Source organism: Arvicanthis niloticus, chromosome 26, assembly GCF_011762505.2.
Source record: "Arvicanthis niloticus isolate mArvNil1 chromosome 26, mArvNil1.pat.X, whole genome shotgun sequence".
Classification (NCBI taxonomy): Eukaryota; Metazoa; Chordata; class Mammalia; order Rodentia; family Muridae; genus Arvicanthis; species Arvicanthis niloticus.
In genome coordinates this window covers 32,292,751-32,304,887 of record NC_133434.1, presented here as the reverse complement: position 1 = coordinate 32,304,887, position 12,137 = coordinate 32,292,751, and the positions used below count along the sequence as shown (strand labels likewise).

The window sequence follows — 12,137 nt, the reverse complement described above, 5'->3', positions numbered from 1 at the left end:
AGACGGCTCAAGGATCTGGAAAAGGCGAGGTGATGATTACGTTGATTGGAAGGTCGGATGACAGCAGTCAAGATGAGTGGGGCAATATATATGAGTAGAAAGAGCTTTTAAGGTGCAGAGATCTCTGCAGGACGAAGACAGGAAACCATTAGGAAGTTCAAGGTCATCTCTAGGAACCCTATGACTCTATCGTTTTTTTGACCAATCTTAAAATGGCCAAGTGAACCATAACAAACCAAACCAAGGGAAGCCTTTCTATTTGGGAATTACAGGACTTAGCACCAGGGGGCGCTACCAACACTAGAAAAAGGACCTCCAAGGATTCCCTGGAGGCCAGGAAAGTGTTCAGGCCTGAGCTCTGAGGACCCCTAGGGCTCTTCTGATGCATTACAAAGAACTTAATCCTTGGGCACATCTGCATTTGTAGTTTTCTTAGTGGGTTTAAATAATAATCGGTTTTGTTTTAAGACAGGACTTTGCTCTCTGTAGCGTAGGCTGGTGATCTGGATCTCACTATGTATCCTAACCTGACCTGGGACTTGTAGTGATGCCTCAGCCTCCCAAGTATTGGTGTGAGCTATTATGTCTGGTAAGCCGTAAACAATAATACCCTCCCCCCCCCCCCATTTCGAAATTCCTTTAAAGAAGTTTGCTCATCAATAGGAGATTTTAGTTGTGTGTTTTAACAGCAGACAGAAACCAATAGTGTTTTTCCTAGGTAAAAAGGGTTCTTCATAACTGAGTGCTTTGAGAGTTGAATGGTAACACCCAGAGGTAAAAGATTTCTCCTGAGTCACTTTTTGTAATCATGACATTATACCTTTGGGGAGGGGAAATGTAGGTTGGAATTGGAGCTGTAGGTGTCATGATCAACATTGAAGTGCTTGTGACACACCAGAAATTGCTCAAAATATTGCACATACAATTATCCGCTTTTTCTTCTCACACTCTTTCAAGGCTGCAATGATTGTTGTCTCTGTTTGACAGATACTGTCAAGAGAAATTATTAGGTCACTGGATGCATAGATAGGTACTAGTGATGTGGAGGGGGTGGATTTTATTGTTTCTTATCCAGAAGAGTTCAGATTGTGCTATCAGAACAACCGCTGAGGAAGGGCTGGAGAGGCGGCTCAGTTGTTGCGAACATTTACTGCTCCTGCAGAGGACCCAGGTTCAGGTCTCAGCACCCACATGAATGCTCACAACTATTTATAACTCCAGTTCCAGGGTTCCAACATCCCCCTGTAGACTTTACAGGCATCGTAACACACACAGAGCACGGACATACATGCAGGGAAAACGTTCACACACATAAAATTAAAAGTTCTAAAAGTGGAAAGGAGCAAACATCCTTGAATCTCAGTAGTGTAACTCAGAGATGGTATCCGTTCCGTGTGGGTAGACAGGATGGATCCAGGTGGCCACCCCTTTCCTGTTGACATGTGTTTTCACTATCATAGCCATTACTCACAATAGTGATTCAAGTTAATCTAAGTAACCCAAGGCAAAAGAGTCTGAAACCTTGGAAATGAGTGAATGCTTCATTTGGAAAATGATGCATGCCACTTCTCACATTTCATGGCTGAGTCGGCCATATGCCACGCTCAGCTTCAAGAGGGCAAGGGGATGTGCTTCTTGAAAGGTCTAAGACTCCCCAGAAGGGGACCCCACTCGAGTCTCAGGATAGCACACACACCCAAAGACACACGAGAGACCGACTTGATGCAAGCACATGAGGCGGTTTAATCAGAGCTCTGGGCCAGTCCATATCTCCATATCTCACATAGGGGATAGAGGGACTGACCCCTCGGCTCAGGGGTCTAGGGTTTATATATGGGCGGGGTGGGGAAAAGGGGGAACTTTCATGAGGGTGCACACGATTGGTTGTTTTATTTTTTTTGAACATCAGCAGGCTATACCGGTCCATGGGTCAGGGTGTAGTTCCTCTCTTGGCCAGTCAGTTTCTGGGATGTTTTAACAGGCCTTTGTCTTGTAACTCTACCTCCTCTGTAACTAATTAACTGGGCCCAAACCTGCTGGCAGGCACTTTTAACTATTTAGGTTAGGGAAAAGGAATGGAATCACAGGGCCCTGTTATTTTTATTAGTTTGGGCCTATTTCAAAATTCTCTTTCACTTCTAAAATAAGCCCAAAAGCAAGTGAACCCCACTGTCTGCCATCGACAGACATGTTTGGAGATCCTGAGCAAAACCTGCCATGTCTTAGCCTCAGTTTCCCCTTCTATGAATGATGTACTTTTATAAGGATTCCTCATTGCAAGTATAAATAAGTAGGTCTGTCAAGGTTTCTAGGAGGCAGAGTGGTTGCATTCAACAAAAGCTTACATCAGCTGAGAATCTTGGCTGCACTAGAGGCAGCTCGGTAGCTGTCCTTACAGGATGTCAGTGGAACAGCCTTTGTCCAGACAAAAATATCTTCCAGTCTCTTCATCACACATGCAGATCTGAGGTTCTGAACAGCTTTTCTTTTGTGAACATACCACAGGGATATAGCCCCAGCCCTTGCTGGAAAGCAGTCGATAGTGGGTAGTTGGTCTAGTTCCTGGGAAAGCTGGAGAGTTTGCGATGGTGTCCTTTCTGTAAATTCTCTAAATCCTTTGAATGTAGTCAGGTCAGCAGGCCGGTTTACCGTTTCTCACTTTCCAGCCACAGAGACACCCGAGGATGTCTGTTGTGACTCAGAGATGAGATCAACCACAGAAAACACTCCTGTGCTAACCACAAGTGCTAAGGGTGGTACAGGAAAAACAAACAAACCAACTCCCCCAAGCCTGTGTTTGTGTGTGACATGGAAGAGGCTGCATGCACTTGGAGGCCAGAAAATACCCAGATTGGGTATATTCTTCACTTTTTTTTTTTTTTTTTTTTTTTTTTTTTTTTTTTTTGAGAATACTCCAGTTTTTGAGGCAGGATCTCTCACTGAACCTAGAGCTCATGGATTGGCTAGGCAGACTAGTCAGCAAACTCCAGCCCAGGATGACAGCCAGTGGCCCTGGTGGCCATCTTTTCCCTTTTATGCTGGGAAACTCAGGTGTTCATGCTTGTGTACCAAACATTTGTGTGGACTATGGCATCTCCCCAGTACTCCCTCCCCGCAAAGGAAGGCATTTCTCAAATTTCCATGCAACATGGCTAAACTCCTTTTTGATGGCCCCTTTCCTACGGGCCATTGGACTCATCCTTAACCTCTGATACACCAGGCGGAACCGTGAACGGAACGGGAACTATTGTCTCATGGGTTCTCTCTACCAAAGTTTTTGCCTGTTACTGGGCATATTGTGACTTCCTTGTAGAGCTGTATCTGTGGGCCCGCATAGGCTAGTTCTTCAGGCCCTCAGAGCTGGCGAAGCTAAAATAAGGCCAAAGAGGGGTGGGGGTGGGGAGGGCACTGGTGGAGAGGAAAAGGAGGACACTTGAAGGCTGAGGGAACAGATGTCCGAGCGGGAAAGCACAGCGATCGTAACACTGCCTGGGAGGGAAAAAAAAAAACACGAGGCGGGGAGGTTGTGGCCAGATTCCTCTAGCTTGATCGAAGTGCAGAAGGAAGAGCAGGTTTTTGATAAGGGACAATAAATAATAGGAAGCTTAAAAAGCAGGGTCTAGTGTATCCATTTCTGAGGCTTAGAGCCGTACCGCACGAGAGGCAGGATGGGTGGCGGAGAGACACTGTTTTCTCAATGCTTCCTCTAATTTATGGGCGCTAGGATGCCACAGAAGGGAAAACTGTACTCTGCTGTCCTCCCCCGTGGGAGAGGGAGCGGGTGGAGTCCCCGCCTCGCCCCGTCACGTGGCCAGAAGCGCCCTTCGCACGTGACCTCCCCTTGCGCTAGGCCAATCAGCCTCTGCAGGGGCGGGGACTTCGGGCGAGGGCCTCTTCTCGCGAGCCTTGCCGCCGGCGCTCCTGGACCGCCCACGGCCGCCAGCGGAGGTCTCGCGAGGCTTGGACGCTGCGGCGGTAGGAGGAGGACGGGGAAGGACGGAGCTCGGCCGCGGCTGCCTCCCTCGTTCACTCCCTCGCGCGCGCGCTCGCCCGCCCCCTCCCTCCCTCCCCTCCCTTCCCCGGCCCCGGCCCCGGCCCATTCGCCGCGCGCTCTCCGGCTAGGGAGGATGTCGGGCTCGTCGCTCCCCGGCGCCCTGGCCCTCTCGCTCTTGCTGGTCTCTGGCTCGCTCCTCCCGGGGCCAGGCGCTGCTCAGAACGGTAAGCCGAGGGGCCGGGGGCGGGTCGGGCGGGGGCGCCGGGCTCCGGCAACCGGAGGGGCCGGGCCCAGGCCTGAGGGGGATGCCGGAGCCGGCAGCGGGCGGCCGGGCTGAGGCGAGGAGGAGCATCGTTGAGAGGTGGAGGCGTCGCTTTGGTGCGAGCCCGGGGCTCTGAAGACAGGTCCGCGGCGTGGGGCTCTTCGCGCACCGGGAGCTGGAGTAGCGGGGGCGGCTCTGTAGAAAGCGGCGGGAGACAGGCGTTCGAGTTCGAGCTGGCGGAGGGGTGGCGTCGGCGAGAGAACCGGGCTCCGCGGGCGCTGACACCCGGGATTCGACTGGGGCCCTGGAACCCGGGTGACATTCTGCAAAATGGGAGGAGGGGGGGAGCTGGGGTCAAAAGGATCCGGTAGACTATCTAGGGGCAGCCGACTGCTTGAGTCTCTTAAGGAGAGGGGTTAGTTAAGAGATTTGGGCAACCTTGGATTTGGGGGTAGAGGGAAGGTGGGCGGAAAGATGATGGAGTGGGTTGACTGCAGTAGGGGGACCTGGAAGAGAGAGGCAGCAGTGTCTCCAAAGGAGCTGGGGGAAGAGGGCTGGGTTTTGCCAAAGAGGGTGGAGTGTGCTGGGCATTCTAGGGTAGCGGTTGGGAAAGCTAAAGGGAGTTTCTAAATAAGGAGAGGAAAATGAGCAGAGGATGCGGGGAAAGCTTTAAAACCGTGGTAGAGGAAATAACAGGGAAGTAAAGGGTGCCTGGGTATAGTGGTGGGAGTGGGGGAAGACGAAAAATAAGGGAAGAGAGTAAAATGCAGGAAGTCGGGGGTGTAATGTTGCTTTGTAGCGCGGCGGATACATGGGGGGGGGCACAAGTTGTGACAAATGCTGTATGATGTTAGTTCGGCCTTTGGGGAGGGCTGGGACACAGCCACATCTGCAGTGGTGGGATTGAGGGCCATGAGAGATGGTGGCAGGGAGATGGGGGGGGGGGGGAGTGGGCTTTTAGAACTAAAAAGTTTCAAGACTGCAGAGATGTTATTTCTGAGGAATCTGAATATGGTCTCTGGGATGTGTTTAAGGTGCAGTGGAAGTGAGAGAATGGGGTTTTGAACTGAAGCTTTTTAGAGAAGATGGTGAAAGATAATAGGATTGGGGGAGCTGAACACAACCGATTCTGCTGGATGGCGTTGTCATAGTCAGTTGTTGAACCGATCATTCCAATACAAACCTAAAATGAACGTAATTCAGCTATTGTGGAAACAACTATTAGGAGGTTTAAAGATTTCTTTTTTTAAACATGAAAAAAAAATGAGAAGTTGGTTAGGGATAGGGAGCCATACATTAGTTTTAATCTCCAAATTTCTTCGTTGTTATACTAAAACAATTAAAATTGTTCTTGTCTGGAATTGAAATGGCTTTCATTAAAACAAAATCAGTCAGAGCAGTAGAGTTCAGTATTTTGAAGACAAACCGAGCTTAAAATGCTAGAGGATACAGTGAAAATGGATCATATTTGGTATTGGAAAAAAGGTCACTTTATCAAATTCTACAAGGGAATTGTATGCCTTATGGCTTCATTACTGCATGAGTCAGAAAGGAAGCGTTTGTTTCTTATATTGAATATCCTAAGGATATGGACACTTGCATTCCCCTTTCCTTTAAATATGAAGGGAAAGGGTAAAGTTAGCTTGCTGGCTCTATGCTTGGTATGTATGTATGTGTATGTATGTATGTATGTATGTATGTATCTGTCTATATGTTTATCATTTATCATAGATGGAATAACAATGTGAATTTGATTCTTATTTCAGTTATTTGTGAAGATAGCATAGTTTCATTTTGCATTATAGGTGAGAGATTCTTGATCTTAGATACTTCATTTCTGCTGGCATAAGTTGTTTTTGATGATTTATAATATGGTAAATTGTAGTTTCTTAGCAACTAAGTCAAGGTTTTTGGATAGGCCTACAGACTCATCTGCTCTTGTTGATAATATGTTCTAAATACAGCATATGCAGCCTTTCCCTTGAAATGAGCTTGGATTTAGTCACGTGACAGGGCTAGTAAAGTGACTATGGATCCATAGTTGAGCTAAATGAATGTAAATTTAATTCAAGAAAGAAATGGTTACTTCTGAGTTTATATGGTTAAGGATGCCATTTTAAAGCTTTCTGCAACGTGTCTCAGTGATAATATTTAAGTTTTCTGTTGATTACAGTCCTGTAGTAGTATGATTTTGTGTCCTCAAGTGTTTTCACTTTTTTATACAGCGATTTAAGAAAGAGATACCATGTTCCACATAATATCTAAATGTTAGACATACTGATTATAAAAATAATGCTTTGGAAAATCAGTTGTAGAGTCACTGGTTCTGGATTGAAAATGTGGCAGTTTAGGCATGTAGAAGTTTTTGAAAAGCTTCTCTTTTTATTATTCCTTAAGTAAAGAATTGGGTGTAGATGGCCAGCAGCATCTCTTTTTAACTCCAAAAGGAATCTGACCCATTACCTAATAGGGATTCAAGTACATTTTATTTCTCATATAAATATTCAGAGTAATCACAGTTTCATATAAAACCCTTAGTTGTTTTTTTTTTTTTTTGTAGATATCACTCACCAACAAGTCAAAAATTTTAAAATATTCAAAGGGTTTAGGTTAAAATTGAACATTAAACCAAGCAGTGTAATGTGATCTAGAGCACAGGCTTTGGACACAGATAGAGCTGGTGTTTTGTTTTTTGCGTGTGCGTGTGTATAGAGGGGGGAGAGAGAGGGAGAGGTGTGTGTGTGTGTGTGTGTGTGTGTGTGTGTCTGTGTCTGTGTGTAGCGGTATTAGGGCTCAAACCTTTGTATGTACTAGGCAAGCATGCTACCATTGAGCTTTGTCTTTCCAAGAACTGGGTTGAATTCTAGTTCTCTACAGCTAAGTGACCTTGAGTAAGGCAAGCCTTAGTTTGGTCTGTGAAATGGGGATTACAGTGTTAGTCTCATAGGGATGATTTAAGGATTAAATGAGGGAATGAGTCTAGTTGGATTTTATTGTGATAATATTTCAAGTCTCAGTGTTAGCCATAATTATTATCCTTAAGACGTAGCATGATTGCTTTTCTTCTTATATGTATTAAACACTTATCAAAGCTTCTGTCATCGTGAATACAAGTAAACAGGTCATTTGAAGGTCCCTTACAGAGATTTGTGCCAACCATGTTGCTGCAATTGAAATTCTGGTGAGGAAGCTCATATTCTGTTTGGTTGTCTGGGAGATTTCATGGCATTCTTTTCTCCTGATATGCCCACAAATGAGTACATTTTCATAAGGGTCAGGTGTTGCCTTTTTATAAAATACTGTTGTTGTAAGGGAAGTAGAATGTAGTAGCTGGAAAATATTCAAGAGGTTTACAGATGTTAGCTGAATGTGGGATAGAATGTAAAAATGTAATGTGTTCATCCTGAAACTTACCAAGTTAGATAATACTGTAGAGGTAAATGAGAGAATCTAATGAGTTTTATTGTTAACAGCTGCATTTGAAGAAACCATTTTGCTTAGGTGATTCTAGATAGCTGTGGACATTATGCTCGAAACAATGCTAGTATCTGCACTAGGTGATTCATGAATCTTTTTGTCAGGTGCTGTTTGCTTCAGTTGTTTGGCAGTTTTGCTTTAGACTGTCTTCCTAGAGTGAACTAAAATGAGTATCAGAAAGATAAAACCTTATCAGTGATAACCATGGCACACATGTATGACAAAAAGTCAAGCAACAGATTTAAACATATTAAAATATTATTTGACTAGAATAAGGAACCTACCTTTGAATAAAGGCTTTCCCAAGGAAACTGTCTTTTATCTCTTTGCACACATTTGTCAGAGGTCTAATAGGAAAGGCCATTTGACTACAATAGAACCTATTTCTTGGCTTGTTTATAGTTATTGAGTCCATGTTGAGAGAGAGATTTGTGTGTGTGTATGTGTGTGTATACACACATGTAAACAGAGATTAACATATGAGTATTGCCAAAGTTTAACAAAAACTGAAAGAAAACATTTTTAAATAGAGATGTGCTCCACAGCTAATTTACTTGCCACAAATTAAGATTTGTTTTCATTGTAGATCTGATTTCCCATGAGTTTTCTTTTCTTTTTTTTTCTTTTTGTTTTGGTTTTTTGAGACAGGGTTTCCCTGTGTAGCCCTGGCTGTCCTGGAACTCACTCTGTAGACCAGGCTGGCCTCGAACTCAGAAATCTGCCTGCCTCTGCCTCCCAAGTGCTGGGATTAAAGACGTGCGCCACCACCGCCCAGTGAGTTTTATTTTCTTGAGAAATTAGACTATTACAAGAAATTTTTTGCTTTTTCAATATGGTTTTTCTGTGAAACATTTTCTTGTAGGCTCTAAGGCAGTGGTTTGTGGGCTGCAACTGAACAAACAACCCTTTTCCCAGGGGAGTCACATATTGGAAATCCTGTATATCAGATATTTATATTATTATTCATAATGGTAGCAAAATTACAGTTATGAAGTAGCAACAAAAACAAGCTTATGGTTGGGAGGTCAGCGCAACATAAAGAACTGTATTAAAGGGTCACAGCATTAGGCAGGTTAAGAACCATTGCTCTAAGGTAACATGCTACTGTACTATAATTTTAATTTTATTTAAAATATTTTTTTCTGTGCTAAGATTAATTTTAGGGCTTCTCAGATGTTAGGCAAGTGCTTTACCTCTTGATCTTATTTGTTATTTAAAGATTTCTCACACTTATTTACCTGTGTGTATGTGTTTCTGTGCATTTGTGAATAGGTATTTATTTCTTGGTATACCTGTGCAAGTCAGAGGACAAACCTTACAGTTATCTTCTTTTACCATGTAGATTTTGGGGATTGAAGTCAGGTTGTCAGGCCTGGTGATTTGGTGGCAAAGGTGACTTACAAAGGTGCTCTGTGAGTTTGCATGTTTTTAATTAAAATGTTTTTTAGAATGAAAATGTTTACTTCCTCCTTTGTTTTATTTTTATATTATATTTTGTTTTTTGAGACAGGTTTTTGCTGAGCAGCTCCTTACCTTGAACTTAGATCCTCATACTTTACCCTCCTGAGTGCTAAGATATATAAAGATTTTTTTTTTAATGCTTTGGGGGGAAGATAGGGTGCTGTAACCTGTTAAAATGAAATAAATGGAAAAATGAGTGAGTGTTGACTACCATACAGAAGGTATTCAGTGAAAGTTTGATAGTTTGATAATAAAATTACACAGAGAAGCTTTAGAAAATGGAAAATTATTTGTGAAATAATTTCTGTTGTTTAACTCATTCTCTCTTAACTCATTGTTTACAACAAGAGCACAGTCTGGACAGGATCAAACATAGTGAATGATGCTTTAAAAGAAAGAGAAAGCCAAAAGGCTGTAGTGGGACGAGGAGGAAGCTGAGTATTCAAGGAAGGAGTGATGGCTCTTTATTTGAAAGAGGTCTGGAGGGACAGAAGCCGCTAGGAAGAATAGTAGAATGGGGTGAGAGAAGTGACTTTCAGTGGTTAAGAACGCATACTGTTCTCCAGAAGATGAAGGTAGCTCCCATCTGCTTCTGACTCCAGCTCTAGGGGATCCAAAAACCTTTGGTTTCCATGGTTACTTGTACTTGTGTGCACATACACATGTAGACACATAATTAAAAATAATATTAAATCTTTAAAAAAAATTGTAGGGGGCTGGAGAGATGGCTCAGCAGTTAAGAGCACTGACTGCTCTTCCAGAAGTCCTGAGTTCAATTCCCAGCAATCACATGGTGGCTCACAATCATCTGTAATGGGATCTGATGCTCTCTTCTGGTGTGTCTGAAGACAGTGACAGTATACTCATATGCAATAATGAATAAATAAGTCTTTAAAAAAAACCCTCCAAAATCCCATAGAAAAATTGTAGGGACTTTTAAATAAATTGAGACATCAAAATTGTAAAAGTGCCCAGCACTTGGGAGGCAGAGGCAGGTGGATTTCTGAGTTCGAGGCCAGCCTGGTCTACAGAGTGAGTTCCAGGACAGCCAGGACTACACGGAGAAACCCTGTCTCGAAAAAAAAAAAATTTTTGTAAAAGTGCTGCAAAAGCACTTCCTGTGAACAACTTGACTTTGATAATGACACTTTACATAAATGTAAAAATGACATTGTAAAGTAGAGTTTAATTTTAGCCTTAGATAATACATTTTAAAACTCACTTGTAAGGCCTTTGAAGACTTTTTTAAAAAAATCTTTTTTATTTATTTTATGTATATGAGTACACTGTAGCTGTCTTCAGACACACCAGAAGAGGGCGTCTGGTCCCATTACAGATGGTTGTGAGCCACCCTGTGGTTGCTGGGAATTGAATTCAGGACCTCTGGAAGAGCAGTCAGTATTCTTAACTGCTGAGCCATCTCTCCAGCCCACATCAACAGTTTTAATCACATTCAAGTGTTTCCTCTTATTCTAAAAGTGATTAAACTTAAAATACATGTCAATACCTTCAGACCTTTCCTGGTAGAATGCTGACCAGGCCCATTGCAGGAGTGGGTTAATGTTATTGACTCTTCTTTCCTTCCCTGCTGTATTTTTAGATGGGTGGTTTTGATGGTATCTCAGCTGCCTTCCAGTTCTAAAAATGACTTAGTTCTTAGACCCAGTGTAGGTTCTGCGTCCAATGGATCTTTATAAGTTTCTGTTTTTATAAGCTTTTAGAAACCTACTTTAATGATAAATATTAAGACATGTACTGTTTTGAAATTTGACTTTCTCTAAGTATACTTCAAACAGTACTTACAGTTCTTGTTTTTAAGGAAGACAGAACAGTAACTGTTAGAGATTGCAGCTCAGTGCAGAAATTGCCAGTGTGAATTAAAAACAATTGAGAAATGAACATTCTTGCCAGGTAGGCATTTGTATTCTTTTCTTTTGGTTGAACACTGGTTAACGATGAGACAATGAAATATCACTTAACTTCATTACTTTTTAAATGTTATCCTTTGAGGAAATCTGTTTTTGTATATGACTTACTTTAACTATATATCTAAAATATACTCCAAATTAAATCTGAGGAAGTTACTAATAGCCCCTAGAAACAACACATAAAATAAAAAAAATGTTTTGTATGTATAAAGTGCATATATGGGCACTCAACGCACTTTAGTCTATGTTTTGAGGTCAGAAAACAACTTGTAGAAATTGATTCTTTCCTTTCACCAAGTGGGTTCCCAGGATTGAATTCGGGTCATCAGGCTTGTCACAGGCATCTTTACCCACTAAGATATCTTGCCTGTCCAAACTAAACCACAGTTTATGGGCTTACCTCTCATGCTTGTTGTGTCCATTTCTTTTCCATTTTTGTTAGAATTGTAAACATACAGTACATAAACTACATGTGGTGGCACATGCCTGTAACTTTAGTGATTGAGAAATGGAGGCAGGAAGATCAGGAGTCTTAACATCATCCTTGGCTACATAACAAATTGGAGACCAGCCTGGGTTGGAAAGATCAAAGTTAATCCAACAAACAAACTAAAACGAAAGAGATCATGTAGCCTCCTATGTACTAATCATCTAGTTTCAGGAATCGTCAGCTATATCTTTGTTGTTTATTAACTGAAAATAACCTAAGAAGTGCAATTTTTGCATTACAAACTAGGGTTTTTTATGATCTAAAATATACTCTGTGAAGGATTTAATTTGTAGTACAACAGTGTGTTTGATTCACAAATGTTGAAATAACTTTTAAGATTGTAAAAATTACTGTTGGCGGACAGGTTGGTATGTTTGTAATCCCAGAACCCAGGAGGTTGAAACAGGAAGGAAAAGAGTTTGAGACTAGACTGGGTTACATAGCAGAACTCTTTTTAAAAACGTGTGTGTGTGTTTGTGTGTGTGTGTGTTTGTGTGTTTGTGTGTGTGTGTGTTTGTGTGTGTG

At 42.5% G+C, this 12,137-nt stretch overlaps 1 protein-coding gene across 2 annotated transcripts in view; it reads left to right on the top strand.

Annotated features, from left to right (window-relative positions):
- Window positions 1-4,059: 4,059 nt before the first annotated feature.
- Window positions 4,060-12,137, top strand: part of Nptn (neuroplastin) — a 69,258-nt gene continuing 61,180 nt past the window's right edge. For both annotated transcript variants that reach the window (XM_076925524.1, XM_076925525.1), the window contains exon 1: window positions 4,060-4,218. In XM_076925524.1, coding sequence (XP_076781639.1) covers window positions 4,128-4,218 — 91 coding nt within the window. In that variant the 5' untranslated portion in view covers window positions 4,060-4,127. The remainder of the gene's footprint in view (window positions 4,219-12,137) is intronic.